A 26253-nucleotide genomic window follows, 5' to 3' on the forward strand; every position below is an offset into this window, starting at 1 on the left:
CAGATCAAATTGCTTCTCATCAATATAAGAGCACTGACATTCTCCTAAATAAGATAAAAAGACAAAAATGTTGCGCATATATATTCTGTTTACGCAGATTCGACAACGTTTATGTGGGTAAGTTTGTCGATTCGGTATACAGCAATGTAGAACACAAGAAAACTAGTTTCACAGAACACAAATTTCATTTCTAGTATGGGTTACGAAGCATATTTCTATTTCAAACGAATTTTGTAAACATTTTCGAGAAGTTAGCCCAGCAAACACCAAGTTACATGTAATAAAAACGTTAGTTGTAATTTTCCACTCAACAATATAACTGTTATATAATACACTTGTTATATAACAGTTATATTGTTAAGTTAAAAAAAAATATTTTTAAATTTAGAAGAAATGTATAAAGGGAATAATAATCATATTTGCAGGTATAATTTAGAGTGGAACATGATGTCTACAACATCGCAAAAGCTTCTAGCAATGATCTTGAAGCAAAAAAAATAATTGATAATAACTAACAGAAAAAGTTTTCTGTTCTAGGTGACTTTTTTAACGCGGTAAGTTTAACTTGGTTCCACAAGGTAAATGCAATTCCGTCATTGATTATGTAAAATTTTATTTAAAACAATACAGATTTCTCGTATTTAATGATTTCATGGTCTATGCGATAAAGATTTGAGTATAGTAAAAACAATGTCAGAGATATGTTAATGGCCAATGTGATTCAATAACTCATTCATTGAAGATATTAGAAGATATCTGGTTATACAAAATTTCGTACCTTCTATGCAAATATTTTATATAACTAATTGTAAGTAAAATTAGAGAAAAATAGCAACCGTTGTGAGTCAAGAAATTTTTACTTCTTTCCTTCCCGGGGATACTAACCGTATAAAGAATACTTAAGTATATCGATATTACCGAGTTGTCGTAGTCACTTATCATCGTCACATGTAACTCACGAGTTGTCATGAAAAAAGGTAAATCAATTACTTGTAGTTGTTGTCATCAATAATAACTTTTAAGCTGCAGCAAGTTTTGCTCATTGCATAGAACAGAGGACAGTGAAATAAGAAAACGACGTGCGCACGACCTTAAAAAAAAAAAAAGACGATCTGTCAGTTCTAGCAATACAATGTTAAACTTCATTCGAAGAAGTTATCTTACTGCAGAGAAATTTGCCAAGTTCAAAGTGTATAGTTTGCCCGCGGTTATCTTGATTGGCTTGTAACTCCTCATCAACATAATGCTGATTACTTTCCTCACTCTCAGCGAAGACTGGTACCATCTTCCGTTAGTTCTGCAAAAGACGATGTGTTACACTATTTTTTGTTCGTTAATAATTGTCTGTACAATTATTTCTGTGTCTACACATATATAAAACGATTCCACAGGTCGAAAAAGCTTATCACGTCAATATTTTAACAGTGTGTTATTTTAATTGGTTTCAGAAATTACCTGTACTGAGCCAAAATGTTTTTGTCGTAAAATACTCACATGAACGCAAAAATTTTGTCAGTATAATCTGATAATTGCTGACCCGGCCAGCTTTCGAGGAAGAGAACGGAAATCAGGCACACCGTGAATGACGCATATCGCAAGGCTTCGTTTGGATCGCTCAATTTTACCACCGCCTGGCTCATAAATGTAAATTCATTATGTCATACTTATACATATTGGAAACTAAAAGTTTTGCAAACTTTTGGGATTTTTTCGCATTTCATGAAAAGTTAAATATAACAAAATTTGAAAAAATATTTGAAAAAATTTGTACGAATAAATTATGTACAAATACATTATAACGAACATTTTAATTCTTTCCTCTTTTTTCCGTGAATTCTTTAGTTTTGAAGTTAAACAATATTTTATAAAAAATAATTTTTATATAAAAAAATTCGATATCTACGACAAATCATTGTAACAATTTTCTTCAAAAAGCATTTTACTTAGACAATCTTCTTTAAAATACTTTTATGTTAAATTTTGTCCAATGATGATTCATCAAATTGCAGCGCTTCAAAGCAAAGTAAAGCAAAAGTGTTAAAAATATACCATATTATCAATACAATTTTCAAATGTAATTTTTATGTAATTTAAGAACAAAATGTTGTACAGTCAAAATTAAAACACATAATTAGAACTGTCTTTGCTGTTTAAAATTTATTTGTAAACTTTTCTCTACGAGATATACATTTTTCTTCACCGAGATATTTAACTTCTTGTGAGATGCGAATGTAAGTATATGATTAAAAGTATCTAAAAGAGATTTTTTATAATTTAAAGCGTAACAGCCAGACATTGTAAAAAAGACAAAACTTTTAATGGACGTAAAGTTTATCAATAATGATAATTAATTATCGTTCAACGCGTATTTCTACTTGTTACTAACCTGAAATATTGTGAAAGTCATGCCCATCATATTGAAACCTAGTTGAAAAAAATACGATGTCGTATTTGCATTCTCGATACGTTTAGCATATCTTCATGTCCGAGAAAAATTAATAAAGTTAGTGAAATGAAAAGATACACGTACAAAATAAATTTTAGAAAATATATTCAAACATTAGTTGGTCTAAGAAGAAGATTAAATTATTAAATAAAATAGATGATGCAAAAAGATATAAATTGAGTGGAGTTTATATTTTCTGTATATACATAGAAAACGTAAAAATTTACCATGATTTACATAAAAAAATACGATAATGCACACCAAAATTACTGAGAAAAAACACAATATAATTATTTAGAGATACTAACTCTATTATGTGATTGTGTATGATCACACAATTCTTAATATGATCGTACGATATAGCCTCTTCCTTATTTGGATATAAATTTATGTCTAAAGTATCTTCAGCAACAATCCGTGCTAGCCGATATCTAAAAAATGCTCACTGATAAATGTATCTTATACATAAGTCGAGTCCAAGAATGTTGAAATTCAATCGAATGATGTAGATGAACATTAATATTAGAATTTAATATCGCTGTGTCTACCTTGCGAAACCATATATCGTTCTATCTTCGCGTGACGTACGGATGAAATACGAATTCGGGCAACATGCGTATTAATAAGACACTCGATGATCAATGATAAATATTTATTCCGCAGTCATTCTTTCTCTTTCGCTCAACAATAATCAATTTAAACGACGAAGATGTATGTATATATATATATATATATATATATATATATATATATATATATATATATATATTTCTATGTATCAAAGATTTAACGAAAAGTGTGAGAAACGTGTGACAGTATGGAACGTTCGTTAAGAGATGAGATAAACACCGATCAGTTTTTTCGCAAGTAACATAGCAGTCGCGAGTAACTAACAACACACGAAAGATGCGTTTCAAATGAAAATGCTGTTCAGTCTTACAAAGTGCCATTATTACGGAGTTACCCTAGGATCTCGCACATCGAACATTCGTGTTGAACGTGAAACACCAACATCGAGTCGATCGCTACGACAATCGAGACGAATCCAAGGGTGCCGATGTACGAGTGCACCAACAACGGATAGTAATACTTCTCAGAATCTATGAAGTATTCCGTGCGGAACATCAGAGGTCTACCGTCGGAAATGTTGTACAACCCCATGTAGCTGGCTGTATTTAGTACCACCGGTACAACCAGAAAGGGAGTCATTGAGCCATATAGAGAGACTGTAAATAATATATCAGTCAAGAGTCATGCCCCTATGGCTTATGTAAACTATTTTAGCTTACACATGCGGAAAAGAAGACGCGGGATATTGTATTTTAGATCAATTTAAAAAGAATGTTGTACTTATAGAAATTATAAAAGTAAATTTAAAAAAAATATATATATATAGTTTTTAATTTACTTTTATAATATAAATTTATATAGATATATAGATATTACATACATATTTTATAATATATAAATTATATATGTTTAAAATATAAACGATGTCACTATATAAACATACTAATTTTTTCGCGTAATAATATAAAAATAATTAATATAGATTTAATCGCGGAGTTTTAAAGGAAGCCGTGAAAATTTCGGTATGACTTTTACCTGCATAGGCAATTGTAACTTTTCTACCCATTGCATAATTCCTACAAAGGATATCGTACTCGTGGCTAAGTTTTGAATAGATTTTCCAATCATCCACCATTGTAAAGGCGAGCCTCTTCATCTGTGTTCAGCATAACGAATAATTGCGATTAGATCAGCGAAACAATTATTCTCGCATCTTCGAGAAAAACGAAACGTACCTGATCATGATTGTACGTATAATTAATATGTTTACAGACGCACATTAAACTAATTACAAAAGGCGACGAACTTTCCATAAACGCGTCGATGTCACCCGCGAAATAAGCGGTGATCATGCCGCCACCCTGCAAAATTTCTCGAAGTTTGTACGTAATTCCAATTTAAAATATAATAAAAATAAATCGACATTCCAAAAAGCAAAAACATAAACTTGCGAAAATGTAATAAACACGTTTCTTACAATTTCGAAAACTAGTTAAAACAATTTTGTAATTCTTCTATTACGCTGTCATTCTAGCAAACTGTCAATTTCAATTTAAAATTGAGAATAGCAAATTGTTATGTACTAATAATACGTTATTTATCATAATAAGCGTAATTTATTATTTGTAAAAAGTATAATTTCTAATTTAGTAAGCATTATTTATTTACATCTCGAGCACAATTAATTTGATTTTTCGCACACGATTAATTATTATAACGCTCTTTGCTTCGCGATTAATAGATGAAACTCATTGTTTTGCCTTATTCGAAGGGAATTCGAGAAGAAGTTTACCTGGAGGACCGCCTGAGCGAAAACCGCGGGTACGAAGACTAATTGGATCAGAAACTTTTCCCAATTCTCCTGGTACGGCCACTGACCGATGAGGCACATTAACATCTGATTGATACGCATGTGCTGACCTTGATCACTATCCATCTTGACGGCCCCGCGGCGGGTATAGCACTGCGCCTGCCAAACCTCGCCAAAGCGGAAAAAGCGACGCGTGGGGAGGAATTCACTGGCTTCGTCAAGCATTCCGTTTGGACAGCGCGTAATTGAGAAAAATTGCCCCGCGGAAGGAATCAAATCGATATGTTGTAGCACGCACGAGGTACGCGATATCAAAATATAGCTGAAAGAAAGAGATAAATTCACCGTACGCGACGTCTTTTTCACGACCGCGCACGACGAGGGGTTGAGTTAAGTGTCGAGCATTGCGGAAAGTTAAAAGTGCATACGCAACGCTTCACTTGAATTTCCCTGATCATTTCTTTTACAAAAGGAAAAGGTCGGTGCGCAAATTTCACCCCGATTCACTTCCGCCGTAATATCGTTTCAGGGCCCCTATTCCGCGTTTTCTTTTCATATTTACCAAGGGAATACGCTTTACACGAAAATGCTTCTATAGAATACTACACTTGCTGGATACTGCAATAGTGTTGCGCATATAATGTTGAAAGAGTCATTTTTAACTCAAAGTCAAAGTCGGTTTCAGAGATGGAGGATACCATCCACAAAACCAAATACTTTGCTCTCGAATAAGGTATCGAAACGTATAATCTGATATAAAACTAATCATTTCGATGTAATATAAAAGTACTTATTAAGAAAGTAATAGCACTTTATAGAAAATAATATTTATTAATGATACCGATATCAATTACATAGCTCGCATCCGTTTAGTAACTTCGATGTTGTAAAAGAAAAATGTTGTAAACTTTAGTAATTGTAACGACTGCTTTCAATTACAGATAAAAATTTCTAGCTAACCAATGCTAATCAGTGCCAGATCTAATTAGTGAATAGTTGCTGCTTCTTGATACCATTATCTCATTGAGACTCGGAAATCTGAATCCATCAATGCGCCGAGCGTAAGAAAGTGAAGTATGACACAGCAGTCTTCACAATCTTGAAAAAGAACGGTCAGTATTGTAAGTATAGTATTTAAATATAAAATTAATATGATTGCGATTGGCAACTAATTAACAAATGTGTCTTAATTAAGGCATATACATGACGTAATTTAAACGTCATTTTTGTTATGCATTATATCAATGTGTCTTTCTTCTCCTCTATAAGTTTGGAACAAATTATCTTACCGTGGCGAATGTTTCCATACACAAAACGAACATACCGCCGGCTGTTAATACGCAGGGCGGCTGCGTTTTCATCATCATAAAAAGAACAAGTTTTTTCGTTCTAGGCGACGCATCGTACCAGTTTAAATTTATTCTGCAATAGAAAGTTTGCTCACGCATTGTTACTTTTAAATTTATAAGGAATGTTGTATGATTTATTGGAACTATTAAATTAATTGTTCATTTGTTTCTCTTAATCATATTAATTATCTTACTTCTAATTACATAAGATACGTAACATACGTACAAATTAGTATGAAGGTATCCACTATAATCTATCAATTTTTGAGCATTAATACACTCGAAGCATAAATGAAATGATACCGCACACGTCACCGCTGCTAGTCTAAAAAGCTCAAATAGTTCGTCCGATTTTGTCAAAGCCTAAACGAGATTACATTAATTATAGTCAGATAATTAATCATAAACATAACCTAATCTTTAATTCCAAGACTATAAACTTTTTTTGGACATTTGGATTAGTGGATTTCCCGAACTCCTACAAATTTCTATTCGTAATTCCAATAAAAACGTACGTATATCTTCCAACAAATCTTTTTTAAGATTCTACTAAAATATTATTATAAAATCAAAATTTGAATTTACTATTAAAATTATAAAACATTAAAATAAGAATAAAATTTCAAGAACACTAGCACAAAATTTTAACAAATTAATTAAAATTTTAAAATCAATCGTAGAATTAAATATCAAATCAGTAATAAATTTAGTAATAATAATTATGTATGATTCTAGTCAATAAAAGATGCCTATCTATACGGAAAGATTTTTTTTTTAATTTACCCTCAAAACCATGGTAGTCGTGGAATAACATGGACTTCAAAAACTTTTACTGTACTTTCAATACACTGATAAAATTTGAGTAAATGTTAATTAAATTTAATTTGTTAAACTGTAACTAAAATTTAACTAAATTTGATCAAAATCTAATAATTTTATTTTTAATTTTTTCACAATTTCAAAATTATAGCAAAATTTTTCGAAGTTTATAGTTGTCCAACGATTACTATAATTTTGAGGGTAAATAGAAAATTCTCTCTTTCCTCTAAATCAAAGATGTGAATTAATCCTAGATTCACCAAACTACTTATTTGTGATTGTTCATCCATTAATGCATTATCAAATCAATCAACAGCCACCGTTGCAATTAGCAAAATAATATAAATCGCACATACCCCAAAGCTCGTAACGCTTATAGCCATCATATTCAGACCGGCATGGAATAGAATATGCTTGGAGTACGCAATTTCCATGAGATCGGCAAACCTTGATTCAAATATATTACAATGAAAATAAATAACACATCGCGACACCACAAAACTGAATTACTAAATTCCTATGCTCGTTCGAAATTATTTTTATTCCAAAATAAGCAGAGTGTTGAGGTATTATATCTCTACATTTGGATTACAACCAATTGTGTAAACGACACAAACCTTATAGCTGACCTGTGGTCGTGAACACACTTTACTAAATTTTGATACGCCATATCTTTTGTAATTGAGGGATTGGCATTTCCGATCAGGTATACGTCCTGTATCGCTTGTTCTATTCGCAAGCTTCAAAGATAAACGATAATAAATTGATAAGGGGCTCCTCGTCAGACACTCTTCCCGCTGAGACGGTGTTACTCACCCAGTTATGATAAACAATCCGCAAGCATGTTGCATAAATATGAGAAATATCGCGTCGGTCGCGACAATGGACGTAACGCAAATTATAGCGGTGACATATCCGTGAAGCAAAATTGGAAAGTAATACTTGTCCATGTCGACGTAATATTCAACTCTGTGCAACATGGGTCGAGTCGTGGCGTTGGCAACTTGAAGGATTAATGGTTGGAAGGGCATCAGCATAAATACTACCGTTAGCATATATATTACACCTAAAGAAAAGTGTTGTTTAAAGATATATAGGCAACTAAATTAAATTAAGAGAATATAGACGGACATGTAAAAATTCTTGTGACTTATATACATTTTCAAATTCATCAATCTATGCGTCGAATAAATTTTTAGCTTAGAAACACAGTTCTAAGTTGAACGAGAATTCATTAATATCACAATATTAAATCGAAAATCAATTTAATAATAATGATGCTATTGAGCATCTACTATAGCAATGATGCCAATAAACTCTTTTCTCCTTTAAAATTTATAAAGAATTAATTAAGTAACTAGATTAATTAAATAATTAAATTACTCACTAACGTAAACAGCCGAGAATTTTTTGCCAGTGTTCGCATACTTTTGAAGAATCACTGAGTCACTGGAATTTTTCAACGAGTAAAAATCATCTCGTATTCGATCGAGCAATGCTCTTATCTATAAATAAATAAATTATCTATAGAATCTTCTTCATTAAAGAATCTAATTATCTTTAAGTAAACATTTGAATTGTTTTAGTTTTAATGTTAAGTGGCAATATACTTCGTAAACTGGCACTATATTCGAACAACTCGCGAACAGAGGGACATTTTTATTACGTTAGGACGAATAAAGTTAATTACTTCGAGATGCATTATAGAAAAAAAATAATCACACGTACCTCATTAACACATAACATGGAATTCATTATTTTCGTCATACCTGATACATCAACCATTATCGGAATTAAACACTCGATCATGATGTCCATATCGTGAATGTAAGGGACTATACCGCATAGCTTGAATTAATTAATTATTATTATAGTTATGCAAAAAAAATAATGCTCGTGAATTTATTGAATTTATTCTTCCGAAATAAACGTTGGCACAGCGTACTAGTCACCAGAATTAGGAATATCTTATAAAAGTAATTCGTCACCGTTATTCGTTACCAATTCTAAAAAATAACGCGTTACCATTACTGTTACTTAGAAAGTTAAAAAAAATAACAATTTAAAGATGAGTGACGGTGTTATAAGTAACGCGTTACTTCCGAACCCCGGTTGTCATCGCGTACCTTAGCGAGAAGTTGCGTGCAAACTATAGTTACTAGAATGATAACTATTCCGTGGCTGGTCTTGGACGATTGGTAAGGCCATTGACCGATTGCCGATAGCAGAAATTTGTTGACTCTGTAATTGTGCTCGAAGAAATCCATTTTACTTATGTTAGTGCACAAAGTACTAAGGGCATCTTCTCGTCTTACGCGATACCTCAGAATATTAACAATTCTTTGTGTAACACGGCTCTTGAAGCAATTGTTCCTATTAGGTGCTTATAGTCTATGCCAAATGATTGCTGGAAGGTATAATTCTGCGGTTTGATGTTCGTTGACAAAGCAACACCGTAATTATAGGGCGCAATTTTCTTTGTATTATGTCATTGCGATTAAAGGTATGAATTTTCAGAATGCTTCTCTAGGACTTTCTTCAACTTGCAATGCGCATAGACTTTTGTCTACGTCCTACCATGACTGTCTGTTTACTTTGTTACGAATTGGTAACAGAGTGCTCGAACATGGAAGTAGAAATGAGAAAAAATATTGTTAATGTTTTCAAAATTGCGTATCTACAATATATATTTTCAAAGTGTGAGATCTTGCAACCTCCGTTGCAAAGATTTTCGGAAAGTGAGCTCCAAATAAAGAATGCAATTTCAAAAGCTACATTACGAATACGGAATATTTCAACTCTGCGTTAATAATGGTTTATCGCGCATATTTATAGAGATATTAAAGGTAGTTTTGTTTCATCATTTAATTGAATAAAGTTAGGCATTTAATCATTATTATGTCAGCATATTACGTAAGTTTGTAATATATGCTAATATGTCACTCACACACTTAGAAAAGAAGCTTTTAATTTTAAGATATTAAAATCTGTGGATATTGGGTCTTTGTTTTTTAAAATACTTAAAAACGTTTCAGATGATGTTTAACATAAAATATTAAATTGTTTAAAATAAACATTTTTAAGTCATTTTTAAGTATTTAAAAAACAGATAGCAATAAAATTTTAACAATGAAAAATTAAGCTTCTTTTTTAAGTATATCGCATATTTGCTACAATAACATAATTCAATTTTGTAACATTATTTTTAAATGCAATTTTGATGTAACCATTTGATCTATCGATTCTAGAGGAATGAAAGTATCATTTTTTCAGTGTATTAAATTCTCATTATAATTATCTTTTTTTGTAGACATTAAAAAAAAATAATTTTTTAGTTACTTTGTAAGCGATAGAACTATATTTTAATTATACAAAATTATTTTATTAATTTTTTTTAATTTATCTTTATATAACGCACAATGCGATTTCGAACGTTATAATGAAAAGTTAGAGGATACGTCAAGGATTTCGCCACGCGTTTGAAATGCCATATGGGTCTCGGATACGTTTCGGATTCGTTTTCAAGAGCGTCAAAGTGTCGAAACTACAAACAGCAATAGTCGATCTATCATACGCTCGTCACACGCTCCACCCCTCAAATGGAGTTTCTAATTGGATATAAAATTAACTATGAGCTGACGAAAAGTTAATCGCTCTATGACGAGGGTACACTCAACCCGGTCAAATTTATCAGAAGTCAGAAAAATATATGTTGCTATAAAATATTTCCCGATATATCTCTATAGTTAAGTAGCTTAACTTTCTCATTATTGTTGGTGTCTATAGACACCGAACAAGTTCCATCATCCTGTACTCTTGGCGTCTATAGACACTCCTATAGACACTCGACACTTAATGGATACTTAGCAACTAAATATTGTTTACGTTGCATGTATTACGTTTAATGTTCATACTGTAAAATTGAATAAAACATAGAAATCAAAATCTTTTCTTCATTGTAATGCAATGTTTCATGATTTTTATGAGAAATACGGTGTGGTAATCGGTCATTGCTGACCGCTCGAAATTTTCCCTCGACAAAAGGATTAATACCGAAATCAAACATTAATGAGCCACAATTATTTAATGAGACACATCGAATGTATTTAAATGTCCACTCGACAATATTGATTAAACTATTTTGCTTACTGGTTTACACAAGGTGTCGTTCCTCTCGAGTGCACTCTCGGGTTTCCTTCTCCTCGACTCCTTTATCAAGAGATCTCCCGCCTTCGGTCACCAACACCTTACACTTTCCCCTTCCCCTCCAAACAGTATCGCGATTCTTAGTACAAGGTTATTAAAAGTCCCTTATCCAACGGCATCGCTTCATCGAGAGAGATAGAATTAATCTTCTCCCAACGCCATTCCACTTTTATTTCATTTGCAACGAGGAAACCGAGAGGCAGCTGCGCGTCACTTTCGGTAAAAGAATGCAACTTTTTCCAATTTTTCATCATAAACACAAATTTTAACATTTCTCGTTCACCATTTTTCACGTTTCTATCACATAAAGTCCTGATAATTTCACATTTCAGTAATTAAAAAAAATATATATGTTTCGCGTAATTGTATCATTATTCATTTTGTACGAATATAAAACCGAAAGTGTTTTGTCATGTCGAAAATAAAGTCACGTCGGCATCGCGTCTTTTAACGTTTCGGCACTGTTGACAACGTTAACGCGTTTCAACGTTACGGTAGGGCATCAGAAAACGGGAATTTCGATTCGGGCGCAATCTCTCGAGGGCTTCCTTCCGGCGCCGCGCGCGTTTTTATCCTGAGATCTCCCGCCCTCGGCTGGTCAACACCTTGCGGCACCTCTCGTTATACGCTCGTAGACGAATGCCACGCGCGCCGAGTCTGGGACCGTTCCGTTCTGTTCCGTATGAGGGGTAGAACCCCGTAGGAGATGGATATCGCTAATTGTCTTAAGGGCGAAGGGGTCTGTACTGCTAGTAGCACGCGACCGTTGTACACTACCTTTCCCCTCCCCCCTTCCCTTTCTGTCGGCACTCGCATCATTCTTTGTCGGCACGATTCCTCTAAAGAGTGTCCACGAATCGATTACAAATCGATGCCGATCAATATAGAATATCTAATCATTTCAATGGTGCGCTATCAAAAATCGTAAAAGATTAAAGATTGATATGACTCATTCATGAGATTTATATTTCCTGACAAATGTAACACGGGAAAAACGGTTCTTTTTTCCTGAAGCGGTTAAAAAAATTAGCTAGATACAGATCTGAAAATAATTTTTTTTTGTTGGATCATCAAAATAATTATGCAGGACGTTCAAGCATGATGCGCAAAACTGCAAAGATTTTGACATTTTAACAATCAGCTTGAGCATCCTGCATGATTATTTAGATAGTATAACAAAATTATTTTCAGATTTATATTTAGCTAAGTTTTTAGATATTTTCAAAATTGATTTTTCCATTTACACATCTGTATTATCTCTTCTGATAACTTATAGACTGATGACTTTTAGAATTTAAAAGCTATGCGATTCTATCGACGTCTTTAACGTAAACAGTGGTAAAGCGACGAATTCCTATTTTTGAAAGGACCTAATTCCTACAAAACTATAATTATACCAAATTATTGTTTTATATGATTAATTCAACGTATTTCTTAAATAATAAAAAATTCCAGCGGACATACCGCGCCAAGTAAATTTATGCCATATCTGGTAATTTAAATGCGACGATAAAAAAAAACATTTCATTTTCATCCCACAATCGAATTTCAAACTGCTAATTGCATGTCTTTGTTTCATTTTCAGATTATAGACGACGGAAAACCGCATTTGCGAGGATCGTAAATGTCCGCTTTCCTCTCCCATCGTGTTACGTTTTCATTGTTCTGTTGATGCTACCTATACGAAAATGCGACGATATATGATGCATACAGTTATTACACGTGGAGCGGCTTCTATTGTGAAAGCATCTGTCGTTCCGCCGTCGGTCGTCGCGACGATCCGAGCGCCAAACAGGAAGAAAGACAGGGAAATCGGAAATTGAAAATTAATTTCTGCATGTCACCACCGCCGCCGCCACGGTTAGTTCGTCGTCCGATTAGCGCCGCAAAATTCGGAAATATCATCGCGATATTGTAATGGACTCGTTATTCGCGTGATGGCGAGATCAAATTGGCGGATCCAATATGTCAACATGAAATAATAGTTCTAACCGAACAACTCCTATACCTGACCAGGTTTATTACATTATTTTTCCTAAAGAATAGGTGTAGGAGTTAACAAGTTAGAAATATTATTTTATTAAATGCGCTATTTCTCTTTAACCTAGTTATGTTAGGATATTAATTTATGTTGATCGTAATTAATAACTATAATTATTAATATTATAATATTAATTATAATTATAATTAATATTATAATATATTTATCATTTACATGATATTTATAAATAATTACTAAATTTTAATGTTAAAAATTTAAAGTTGATAATATTAAAATCCGACTACTTATGGTATGTTTATATGCCATATTAGATCCGACATTTCAAATTTTGTAATTTTGATCTCGGAATCCTATTCAGCGATCAAAATAGCGTACGACTTATAATAAGCATATAATCAAACTTCGAATCTTTGCAACATTTTTGGCAATCTATCTTCTTGAGCGCTCTCACGCTTTCACGTTCATAAATAATATTTAGTATCGAATTAAAAAAGTAGCATGTCTACATTAAAGTACACATTTTAAGAAACAGATTGGTATGACAAATAGATTGATTCGAGGTTGAACGACATATTGGTAACGAGTGATAGAATAAAAAAACTCAAATCATACGTTTGTAATTGATCATGATCGACTATGTATAATGCTTTCCTTCGTATTTTTACAGATCAGATGCAACCTTTTCAAATTATTATTGCTGCGAACAAACCAGCACTTGACGAAAAGTTCCAAAATGTACAAAGTACATCTACTAACATGTCAACATGAGTGTTGCAAGTTTACCTTATCACAATTAAAAAGTTGGTTGTTCTTGGCCACTTTTTCGGCAATCTATCCCACTGCGCGCCGGCCGCTTCTCGGCGGGTCGCGGAGGTAAAACGGACTCGCGGCGCGGGCGTGCCTGTGGAGCGGATGTCGAAGAACCAGAAGAGAAGAGGGGTAGATACAGAAGGAGCCCGAATGAGCCAGTGCCAGGTGTACGTATCGCCCATAGGGATAGGTAGAAAACAAGGTGGGAACCATATGTTGATCTGCTGACGGGCGCTCTGGCACGCGCCAGGCGCACTCAAACTCGAGCCTTTACACCGCGAGGATCGGGCTGTGGTGTCCACCTTGGCGTTCTCCCGCCAACTTGATCGAACGTCTGACAGTTCGATCTCGATGTTCTTTTCACGGTCCACGTGTAGAAGATGTTCGCTACAAGGAGCGCAGTGAACTGAGATACTATCAGCGAAGATAAAGTTCGCGCGAGGATCCGATCGGGTTGATTTCACATAGGTGATGTGTGCTATAAGTACATGCGGTATTCTTCACGCACAAGAAGCCATCTCTCAATATCTTTATCGGACATATTTCGTTTGACGCAATGGAATCATTTAATTCGGTGTGTATTAAGCATTAGGACCGTGAGAACACCATTTTTAAAGAACCATCCTCGAAGAGCCACCGCTTGACTGCGTTGACAAACTCAATGGAATGTGAATCGATGATAACGAACATTGTGTTTCAACCCCCTCTTCAGTGTGAGAAAATTTGACGTGGAAATGAAGATCGAGAACGTCGAGAAGATTTGACGTAGAAATGAAGATTACACCTATACAAGAATCTAGGGCTTGCGAAAAGGACTTTCCCGCTACGGTTCATCTCACCTTATGAGACGCAGCTTTGATAAGGCACTGTACTGTGCTACGCATAGAGATATTTTCTCATTGTGCCAAGTCGATCGAGTAACTCTTCCAAACCGACCATGGCCTTACTATCGAATCATCACTGCAACTATCAAAACACGCAATCTGACATGTTAACACCCGCGTATCCGAATTCGATGAGGAGCTACGACCCTCTGTACCCGTCGCCATACAACTCCCCGAACTACGAGTCCACGAGAATCGCGTATCGTGACAATTGCACGCACGAGAGCGAACTTACGCCGCGAAGAGATGTCGAGACGCTGGACTACGCCAAGGACATGGTATCGGAGTACACGAAGACTCCGGAGGAATATGATCGAGGACCCTACGGCGTCCTGACGCCCGTCACTCCGCAGAGGTAAACGCATGCTCTAAAATTTCGCAGAGAATTTTATCGAGAAGATTCATCGTTTTCAGATCTTTGTTCTTGCGAATTTACAGATACGAACCGCCACACTCGATGGATCAGACCACGTCGCCGCGATCAACATTGTACGAGGAAAGCTCAATGGACTATCAACCGTACTGCTACGAGACGCCTCCTCAGGAAGCGAGATACCAACCCCTGGAGAACAGCAAGCCGATCCTCACAATCGTCGAACCTCGCGCCAATTGTTGGGAGCCTATCATCTCGACGCAGGTAATTATAATTGACTTTCTCGTTAATTCAAATTACAATTTTAACTGCTACGGCTGAATAAATAGAGCTGTTAAATCCTAATGGAGTAATTAAATCCTAACAATATGTAAACGATTTAAATCAATTAATAATTAAAAATAATAATTAAAAGTTTACGCCGAGTGCGCGAATCATCTCTGACCTTTGGTGTTTTCAGAGAATGACATCGACGCCGCCGGTGAGTCCGCGGAAGGGTAGACGGAGATCCCGCGACGTGCCCCCGTCGCCGACAGTACTAAAGCGTCGACGTCTCGCTGCGAACGCACGCGAACGGCGTCGCATGAACGGTCTAAACGACGCCTTCGACAAGCTGCGCGAGGTCGTACCGAGTCTCGGAACCGATCATAAACTGAGCAAGTTCGAGACCCTACAGATGGCACAAAGCTACATAGCCGCTTTGTGTGATCTCCTACAGAGACACGATAGCAAGAGATAGAGACGGATCTCGAAATCGAAGATGCAAGTATGCTTTTTCAATATTCTGGCACCGTTTTTCGAAAAATGCATTTATCTGAATACCTGATCCGATAAACCTGATTTAGATAAATTCTGCGGTCTCTAATCACAATTTTTCCTTTTTTATAAGAATTTAAATGTCATTTACATTTTAATTACAAGTTTAATTTTCTTTGGCTCTAATAAATGGCTTGGACCATCATTGTACTAAATTCTTAAATTCAGAATATTGAGAAATTAGTCACTATAAAGTTTAACGTGTTGGAAATATTTATTATGGATAAAATTAATTAAAGAAACAATTGTTAGCCAAAGTTAATTTATCATGTAATCTTGAGATGTAAAATTAACAATAAAACGCACAGATAATATTTTAATGCTTATTTAAAGCGTAACAAATTATCTATACTGATTGTTATACAAAATGTAATAAGACTGAACTGCACAAGCGGTACAGAAGGCCTTCTTAACTCTATCATAATTTGTGTGATCTAAATAATTATATATCTGATTATAAGACTTAAGCATTTTTGCTAATGACTATTTCTATTATTATGCGAAGAGTGATTTTAAATGGCAATAAGTTATTTAACTACGATTTGACATAACATGCTGACGATTTTTTTAAACATACTTATATTTTTATAATCTAATTTGAAATTTCTAATACATTTTCGCTTTAAATTAAGATGATATCGACAACAGTTTCTTCTTTTCTTTTTTCTTTTTTACTTGAGTGTGCATCGCAAATGCAATAGCGAATATGCGTATCTCTGTATTTTTTTATGTATATTAGTATAAGATAACAAAAAAGAAACAGCTAAAGATCCAAAGACTAAGCGCGATAGTAACAAAAGAAGCCCATTGTGTGCTTATGCGTTTGCTCGTGTGTGCAGTGTTTTAAATACATATTATGTTTATTTGTAAGACAGGTAATCCATCATATTCTATCTCAATCTATATTATCGACTCTGAATTTTTAACAAGAAGCGAAGATATAATTTTTCAATTATTTTCATCAAAGAAAATTAAACTGTACATTGTATTGCTATATATCATTGTATTAGTCATGAATCGTTTTATTTACTTTAGTTAGCGGAAATAAATTTACATTTAAGATTAATGCTGTTTTTTGACGAATCGTAAAACTAAATTCATTGTGAATTTATAATTACTGTCGTATCTAGTCAAGATTACAATTATCAACTCTGATCATTTTTAAGTGAAAACACCAAAGAGAAGCAGAAGAAACTTTGTAAAGAACAATAATAATAAAATCGTGTTCAGACACTTATTGTATAACCCGCCAAAGAAATGTTTATAAATAACAAACGTGTATATTTAACAAGTGGCTATTCGTCATTAGTTCATAAGCGTTAAGTTCATTACATGAAAATAATTGTAATATTAATTGTATCAAATAATAATATGGTCCTGTACACTATTGTAAATAAAAAACAATGTTCATAAGAGAATAAATAAAAGAGAAATAAATAAAAAAGGAAGTTCATATTATTAATAGTAATACTTTTTAGTCAAGGATACTAGAGAAGAAACATTCCATATAATTCCAAACAATATCTAGTAGAAATTTTACTTTCACTTTCGATCTTATTTAGATCTTTACGTCTATTTTAATATTTTAAACAAAAATAAATTTCAAATAAACCTCTTTTGATACAACTTGTAACCTATTGATTATAAGATTGTGGGGAGTCCTTAAGAGAATTTACCGAATTATTTATTTTTACTCAAATAAACCTTTTTTAACTTTAAAGTGAGAATTTTCCGATAACATTTTGAGACACAAAGTAGAAGTTCAATTCCCATAATTATATGTATAATCTTCTTAAATCTGTATACGTTCTAAAACTAAGATTGAAAGAAGAAAAAAAGTTTCGATTCAGGGTCACTACTTCGTGTTATGCATAAAAATTGATTGCAAAAGAACACGAAGATTTAAAATATTTTACTTTATATAAATAATTTAGAAAACAATTTTTATACCGTAGTATAAATCTCGTTAAGAGTTTGTTCTGTATCACTAATTGTTATATAAATAAGTAAAATATTAAATACTGTTTGTAAAACAAAAAAATTGAATGGTTTGCAATGGTCCGTTAATTTGACACAATCGATATTGTGTGACGTAGAAAAAAGAAACAGATAATTTTACTTTGTTTCGTCGACTTTATTTCAAGCCGTATCAGCTGTGCCGATTGGGTATGATTAAGCAGAATGAATCGCTATACCGCGATGCATGATGTCATACCGCATTCTTCCGGTCATCTTCGTGCATAAACGTCGATTTTCCGGTTCTGCACGTGGGCGCGTGACCGGCACACGCACTTGTTGCCCACCTTTCCGTTTCCCCATAGAAGTGTTCCCCTCTCTCTTTGCGGAACCCCTTCCGGATACGAACGATTCACGTGCGCTTTCTTCCGACGGCGCCTTCATTATTTTCGGTTTTGTCATCACACACCGCCTTCGACATAGCAACCGCTTTCTCTCTTTCTCGAGTGATCGTGCAAGTCATGTGATATGTGTTTGTGCATCTATTGCAAAATATCTTTTTGATGCCGTGAGAATGCTCCACACTGCGCGTAGACGCTGCTCCGTAATTTCGCTCTAATTACTCGCGTCGCGTCTGTCCTTTGTCCAGTTGTTCCTCGGTCGTACTTCTTTCTTTCACTCCCGAAACGACCGGACGAACGCAAATTAATATAGCGTTACGCACATGACAACCAGCAGCTGTCGCTGATACCATGCTTTGTCCGCAGCATGCAATATATTGAAATGCATACCGTTTATTAACGAACGTTTAGAACAATCATGCTTTATATATGTGCAATCAAGCACACTATTCATATGGTAAAGTTATAATGATGTACTATAACAGATGATGTACAATAACAATCTACGATAAACTCGGAGATTGATTTTTCAAAATAAATATAATTTCTAAAAAAGACATGCAAAGCGTTTCGTTTGATCCTGCGCAGGACATTTGTAAAGAATTAAAATACAATTTTAAAAAATTGATTTACGACTCACCGACCCGATGCGCAACGAGCGGAGTTACTCAGCCACGAAGCTACGATGATACTGTAACACACAAACATGAGATTCAAAAATTAAAACTGTACTTAAAATAATCGACATTTCAAAAGTTACTTTTTATACACCCAGAGAAAGGTTTCTTTGTCAAAAAATATTTGTTTGACTCAAAGAAATTAATGCATTGCTATAGGTATTGTTAAAAAATGTCTTTGATTCAAAGAAATTTTATGATTGTCTCTTTTATTAGAATTAAAGAAATAGTTTGATTGTGCAACGCAAATCTTTATTTAAAAAAAAACAATATATTTTTAAAACTTAGAATAACTAAATTGTGTCTTACATTTCTGTCAGCACTTTCTTTGAATTAAATAATTATTTAATTAAAATTAAACCAATTATTTAAACAAATAATTTATTATTTACTTTAAGAAAGATTGATAACGTCATTTCTTGAAATCAAATAAATTTTCATTTTTCTCAGAGGTATTTTCATTTCAACTTAAAAAAATCAAGTTACAAGAAAACAATTTCATTAATTTAAATATAATTTTTCTCTAAATGTGTATAAAATTTTATATAAATTTTCTTTAAGTAAATTTTTTTAATTTATAGTAACAACATCAAAAGAAAGAGAAAAAGATTATTAAATTTATAGAAATAAGAAATTATATCTACCCCAAAGTTGCTCCGCTGGGGCCCGATGTCTCTCCCAGGCCTCCCCTCCTCCAGGTTGTCCTCTTCCTCTCATTGCACACGCGAAACACTCGCGAATAATATAATATACTAAATTTGCGCCCGTGGACTAATTATTTATAAAGTTTTTCGCGCGATACTGCGGCACTTCGGGTTTATAAAACCCATGATATAAGTTGCTATTCAGAGGGATTCCCGTGAATTCAGCACTCCGAGTCGGCGAGTAGAACGTATTTATACGGCACTCCCGAAACTAATGCACGACGCGACGAACCGGCTGCGGTTCGTTTATTTTATTATAAGTCGACGACAATGGGTGGTGTTCTCTTCTCGTCGTTTTTCACCTCGAGGAATATCTGTAACATACGATATCCATTGGTTAGATAGGCTAGATATGTTATAAACCCTGCAATGAAAAAAAGACTGGCAATAACTACCAAGTGTACAGTGAAATATTATCAATTAAATATTTGATCATTGTAACCAAAAATAATTTTTCTTTTCTAAATATTTAGTAAACTTATATCTGATTTAATAATACTTACAAAACATTAAAAAAAATAAAATTATCTTTGGTTATATTGACCAAATATTTAATTAATACTATTTCACTATACATTTGATAGTTATTACCTGACTTCTTTTTCAGTGTGTATATGTTGTATACATTTAAACTCACCTGAAGATTGCCTCGCAGGCCTCATCCTCTTCCTCTCAGATCATCAACAGAATTGCACTAATTCACTCGCGAAAATACGGTTACGATCGCGCGATGATACATTAAAAAAAAAATCTGTTAATAACTACCAAATGTATAGTAAAATAGTATCAATTACATATTTTGTCATTATGTCCAAAAATAATAATAATCTTATTTTCCTAAATGTTTAGTAAGTATTACCAAATCTGGTATAACTTTACTAAATATTCAAAAAAGTAAAATTACTTTTGGTTACACTCACCAAATAATTAATTAATACTATTTCACTGTACATTTAGTACTTATTACCAGAATTTATTTTCAGTGTACTTTACACGGCACTCCCGGGGACCAATCGCGCGCGATTGGGTACTCGGTTTCCCCTTCGAGAGATTGTTTGAGTCCACTGAAGAAAAGAGTTTAGTAATATTTTTAATAATGTCTATTAATCAAATGTCTAATTGGGATTATTTCACTTAACATTTGGTAACTATTACCAAACTCTTTCTTTTAGTGTTCTTTTCTTAGTCCTGCGCAGGATATTTGCAAAGCATAATATAATAAAAAAAATTGATTTACGACTCACCGACCCGATGCGCAACGAACGGAGTTACTCAGCTGCGGTGATACTGTAACACACAAACATAAGATGTAAAATAGTGCAATATTAAATTTCTAATTTGTATGAAATTATGTAAAATTAAAAACTCTGTAGCGCACGCCTGTTTTGTCTAGTACAATTAGAAAATTCCTAATACAATTAATTTGTGAAAAACCTTTCTGTTCGCAAATAAAAAAATTATATTTTTTATGTATATATGTGTATTAAATAAGTTTGAAAATAACTATATTATTTTTAATATTTCTAATTTGATAATCAAATAATCATTAAATATTATTTTATAATGATATTTTTTGTGAAACTAATAGTAATGAGGACTAGAAAAATGTCAATACTTTTTTTTTCTTTAAAATAGCTAACAGCACGCAATATGTCAAATTTAAGGAAAGAAAAATGTCACTCATGTCAGACGCTTGTCGAACAATGTCGGAGAAGAACGGACAGCATTCCTTACGGCAATCTCAATGATGGCCTTAAGAAAGCGATAAGACCCAACGAAGGTAAGACACGAAGGGAACATGATCGCGAAATGACACAAGTAAGACATCAGATCGATGTGCACGCGTGAGAATATGACAAGGCGTCCTTAAAAGGTGTTCACGTACGGATGCACCTTGATTGAATCCGGCCGAATGGTCAATTAACGCACGTCGAATTGCTGAAGGCGGATCTGTTACCGTGCCGATCGTCCCCACGTATCCTATCTGCGAGTTCTCAAAACTCGGAGCACACTTGGCCATCCGCCGTGGATCCAGTTCTTGCCCGTCAAAAAGTTGATGGACATGCGAGGGATCCGTAAAAAAGATCTCGAGGATGAAAAACAGGTAAAGCATTATAACTAGATACTTGGGCAAAAAACGAGAAAATTAAGATCTTTTCCTTTTGAGGGATTTTTTTTTATGGCAAAGGAAATTATTCAGAAAAATATTTATAAAATAGAAAAATTGCCTGTCTGTATCACGACAATGCTACGAACAAAATAACAGAACGCCAGATATTGCAGCTAATGCGTGAAGGTTTGATATGAAGGACGAAGATTGAGCGGGTTGTCTAAACCGATCCTCGAAAAGAGAGACAAGCTGACGAACAAACGGACAAAACGCGGGGGTTTCGATCGGAGAAGCCTCTCCTTCCGTTAAATTGGCGAGATCGGGAGAAGGAAAAAAAGAATCCGTCACATTTCGAGATACGTAGGCGGACAGCGGCACGTGCCCCACAATAGAGCTCGTTAGCGATTTCGTTTGATTTCCTTTTTCGTTTCTTTCTCTAGATGGACGTCCACCTTCCTGTCGTAAATAAGGATCCCTTCCAGCACCAGATGTCCGGTAATTAGCGATCATTAATTACCTGAACGGACGGACCAGCGTTCGGCACTGGCTGTTACGAGAGAAGATCCCCGATCTCCTGCCGATATATCGGCTAGATAGTAAAACGCTTTAAACGAGATTTTCGTCCTTAGGGCGAATTATATTATTATAATTGAGCGTAGAAGCATATTCCGCGACAATCTGCCGATTTTTAAATAAGATCTGACGCCGCCAACAGCATTTTTTTGCAAATAACGAATTCGAAAATATAGTTTTAAATGTGACTGCTTAACATTTATTTCGTATTTGTTATTATTAATAGGAGTTTTATTTTTGCTATCAGGTTAATACAGTAAATATTTAAAAAATAATTTAATTAGTCAATTAAATAAGAATATCATCGATAATAACAAGCTAATAATTCTTCAAAATCCATTAATATAAATTCGTATATAATGATATATTCGCACCTTTAGATTTGGCTTTTAATACTAGGTCAGAAAAACATAGCTACGTTAGAGAAACATAGCTAATATCCCGTTAGAAAAAAGGACGAAGGAGGGATACGTTCCGAAAGAAAACGGAGAGACAGCGGGAAACTGAGACAGATTTTGACCGAGTGGTCACTCGGCTGTAGGGCGTGACCAGAAGTGGTCAAGCAGCGAAAGGATCGCTGAAAATCGATTTCAGGCACAATTTGCGTCGAACGCATTGCTCCGCGCCCTTTTGACTGAGAAAACAAATTGGCCCGAGAAAGATTCGATTATCCTTTTTCTATTTTTTTCACGTTCTTCGTATATATCGATATTTAGTGAACTTGATGACTTTTTGGATTTTATACAATTCACGTATCTATCATTGCATCACTTTACTTATTGCTTTATTAATAAATTTATTAGTAAATTATAAATTATTTGCACGATAATATAAATCTCTGCCAATACTGAATACTTTCAAGTGTTCTAATTAGCGTAATAAAATAGGCATTCTTCTTTGATTTGATTATATGCTCGTTAAAAAACATTTATAATTATTATTAGTGTTAGAAATTTAATATAATTCTGTAAAAGAATATTATCCGAGTAGATAATTTAATAATAGACATAGAAAACATGACTACATTGAAAGTGTCAAGATCCCGATGATCGAAATCAAATTTAGATCGCAACCTTTCTTCCGCCGCGTCTCGTGGGAGAAGCGATTCGTTCCAGGCTGCAGGTACAACGAGAGGGCGATCTAGAAACCGAAAATTTCGAGACACCTTTCGCTACCCTTATGGTGTCAAAGTCGGCACCCCGGACGAAGATCAATTTTATAGCCATCTGACTCCGTGTCGAGCGGATTTTTCCATCGCCTCGACATTCGGCCCACTTGAAAAGTCGTTAATCCTTTCGGGGCAATCGTTGGATAACAAGAGGATGCGCGGAACCGATTATCAAAATCAGTCTAACTTGTTCGCAGTATCGTACCGCCAAAACGCGTCTCACGGTTTTCTAGCGCCGCCGCAATTCGCCTCTCGAATTTTTTTCTAGCCCTACGCCGCCCTGAATTCCATTGGAAAAAAAATCATCCTTGAATCCTTTTTTTAGAGAAAGCCACTAATATGTTTCGTGATATGGCTAATGTCCAATTTTTAATTTTACCTATTAACTGATATGTAATAAATTTTTAATCAAAATTGGGTGTTTGATATATGTATTGTATATTTTAATTGATTTAAAAATTATTATAAATTTCACATAACTGCGCGCACACAAATGTCCCTTACTCTTGACAATTATTTTAATATTTATTATTAATAAACATTAATGTAGGCAAACATTTTGTTTGAAAAAAATACGAGATACTTAGTAACATTACAAATTGATTAGCAATCTATAATTTTCGTATCAATTTGCTTAGTCATTTAACTTCACGCTTTCCATTAAGAAGAAGCGTGCCGAAAAATAAACGAGCGCTTTGATACGCCGACTGATTAGTCTTGCTCGCTAGTTATTAAATTAATCTTCGGGAAAATTCGTTAAAAAGTGATCGAGCATTTTCGTTGGTAGCGATAAACATAAAGCGAAGCGATAACATCAAATAAGGTTGAAAATATTCATCAATATGTGCTAATTAACGTGCTTAATCGACATCGCGCGTGCAATCAATGCTCAGCGAATAACCGAAGCAAAGAAAAAACGAAGAATTTCCTCGAGCGAGAGCGATCCGATAAATCATAAGTGCCGCCATACTGCCGATCGTTATGATATAATAATCTGAGTTCTCGGTAAGGATGTCCCCGGAGGACGCGCGCGTTCAAAGAAACTCGTTGCTCATCCAGAAACTGCACCACGCACGAGATAGCCGGTTTTCGATCGCCGCTTGGCCGAAGGTCAAGCTTGATCATCAAACGCATTCTTTATTTCTATAAAAATCCTACTCTAGAAAATTGTACAATAAAATCTAGCTCTCATAGATTAGGTATTAAATCTCAAAATCTAATTTTTTTTCTTATCAATTGCATTGATATATAAATAAATAAATATATATATCAAAAAATTTATATATCAAAAAACTTTTATTTCAAAATTCTTTTATTTCATTTTTCCACGGCACATCGTTCGTAGAAAAATACATTTTTTTAAATTAATGATTGCAGCGTAGCGAGCTATTTAATAATTTGATTTTATGTTAATCTATCCGTTTTTTTTTTCATCTGCAAAATTTTTCAGAGATGGCTTAACTTTTTCAAACTTTTATTTTCGCCGAAAGATATCTAAAGATCTTAGCTTTACCTAGGCAAAATATGAATCAAATCATTGACTGTAAAGAAGTCGAAGGTCCGGATCAAGAATTTTTTTATCGAAGCTTTTCCAATTACAACGGTCCTTGAAAATAAAACTGTTAAGCGTTTCAATAGACTGATTACTATATCAGTAACTGAGAATTTCATCAGTTAACTGAATAGTAATCATCAGTTACTGATATTGTAATCAGTTTATTGAAACACTTTATCAGTTCTTCTTTTAAGGGAAATTTTCGCTGTGCCGTTTTTACCGTTAGCATTTGTGGCAAACCATTTATTTTAATCTATTCTCAAGAGCAAATTCGCATTTAATTAAAAATGAAAGGGACACTTGTAAGGCGATTCATTTCAATTCGCCGAAAAAAGTCTGCGGAAACATGCGGCGCATCGGTATTATATTAAGAGGTTGGCGTTTCGACGCTTTTCTACACACGTGGCGTAAATGCGAACCCCATAATAGCCTGCACGGGAGCGTGTAACGTCGCGTGGCGATGGAAAGAAGTCGCTCGAGACGATAGAAAAACGACGATGCGAGACGTGAAAAAAAGAGGAGTTACGCCGCAGACGAGTTCGCGTCACGCAGATCCGCCAGAAATTATAAAAATAATATAATGGCACGCGGAATGCGCGCAAGTGAGAAATGAAAAGTGTATAAAAGAAAGCTAAGGAGAAACTACACTTCATTGTGGAATAGTTCACCTAATAAAACGACTTGTCATAATATTCTCCTTCTTTCTCTTCTGATGATTTCGATCTACCGCCATATATAATCAGCGCGGCTAGTTGCACGTCTCTTTTCTTCTTTACTACAATTACGCCGGTAAAAAGCGAAACGTTAACATGTACGTTACTAAAACTCAATTCAGCACCCAACCACTGTTAATGTATTAATTACATAGATAGACTCATTCTCATCTTATTATTAAGGCCGGCTGGACGTCAGTTGTTTAGGCTAAAATAATCAATAGATCAACGTATGAGGAGTCGTATTAAGGTTTATGCTTTAATGAAACCTAAATCGCGTCTCATATAAAAATCGAATGTATGTGGAAATT

General features: G+C 34.2%; 2 protein-coding genes across 5 annotated transcripts; one reads left to right on the plus strand and one right to left on the minus strand.

The window, feature by feature from the left end:
- Positions 1 to 593: 593 nt before the first annotated feature.
- Positions 594 to 10834, minus strand: LOC105193358. Its single transcript, XM_039449248.1, has 18 exons — positions 9121 to 10834; positions 8723 to 8842; positions 8382 to 8499; positions 7811 to 8060; positions 7612 to 7734; positions 7351 to 7441; positions 6402 to 6538; positions 6116 to 6248; positions 5883 to 5924; positions 4809 to 5216; positions 4252 to 4377; positions 4052 to 4172; positions 3411 to 3672; positions 2755 to 2877; positions 2387 to 2477; positions 1495 to 1631; positions 1165 to 1297; positions 594 to 1090 (listed from the first exon to the last, which is right to left on the minus strand). The coding sequence occupies exons 1-18, from the start codon at positions 9259 to 9261 to the stop codon at positions 1040 to 1042; spliced, it is 2607 nt and encodes an 868-aa protein (XP_039305182.1). The 5' UTR covers positions 9262 to 10834; the 3' UTR covers positions 594 to 1039.
- LOC105193346 (protein Fer3) lies at positions 4991 to 17507 on the plus strand. Of its 4 annotated transcripts, none has more exons than XM_039450052.1 (6): positions 4991 to 5127; positions 5356 to 5947; positions 12786 to 13060; positions 13870 to 15251; positions 15335 to 15533; positions 15730 to 17507. In XM_039450052.1, the coding sequence occupies exons 4-6, from the start codon at positions 14950 to 14952 to the stop codon at positions 16006 to 16008; spliced, it is 780 nt and encodes a 259-aa protein (XP_039305986.1). In that variant the 5' UTR covers positions 4991 to 5127; positions 5356 to 5947; positions 12786 to 13060; positions 13870 to 14949; the 3' UTR covers positions 16009 to 17507. The 4 variants fall into 4 exon arrangements, with proteins under 4 accessions (XP_039305986.1, XP_039305987.1, XP_011156059.2 ...); XM_039450053.1 differs by lacking the exon at positions 4991 to 5127 and having other exon boundaries at positions 5215 to 5559; positions 5768 to 5947; XM_011157757.2 differs by lacking the exon at positions 4991 to 5127 and having other exon boundaries at positions 5215 to 5947.
- The last annotated feature ends 8746 nt before the right edge of the window (positions 17508 to 26253 follow it).

The sequence above is a fragment of the Solenopsis invicta genome, chromosome 5, assembly GCF_016802725.1.
Source record: "Solenopsis invicta isolate M01_SB chromosome 5, UNIL_Sinv_3.0, whole genome shotgun sequence".
In the NCBI taxonomy this organism is placed as follows: domain Eukaryota; kingdom Metazoa; phylum Arthropoda; class Insecta; order Hymenoptera; family Formicidae; genus Solenopsis; species Solenopsis invicta.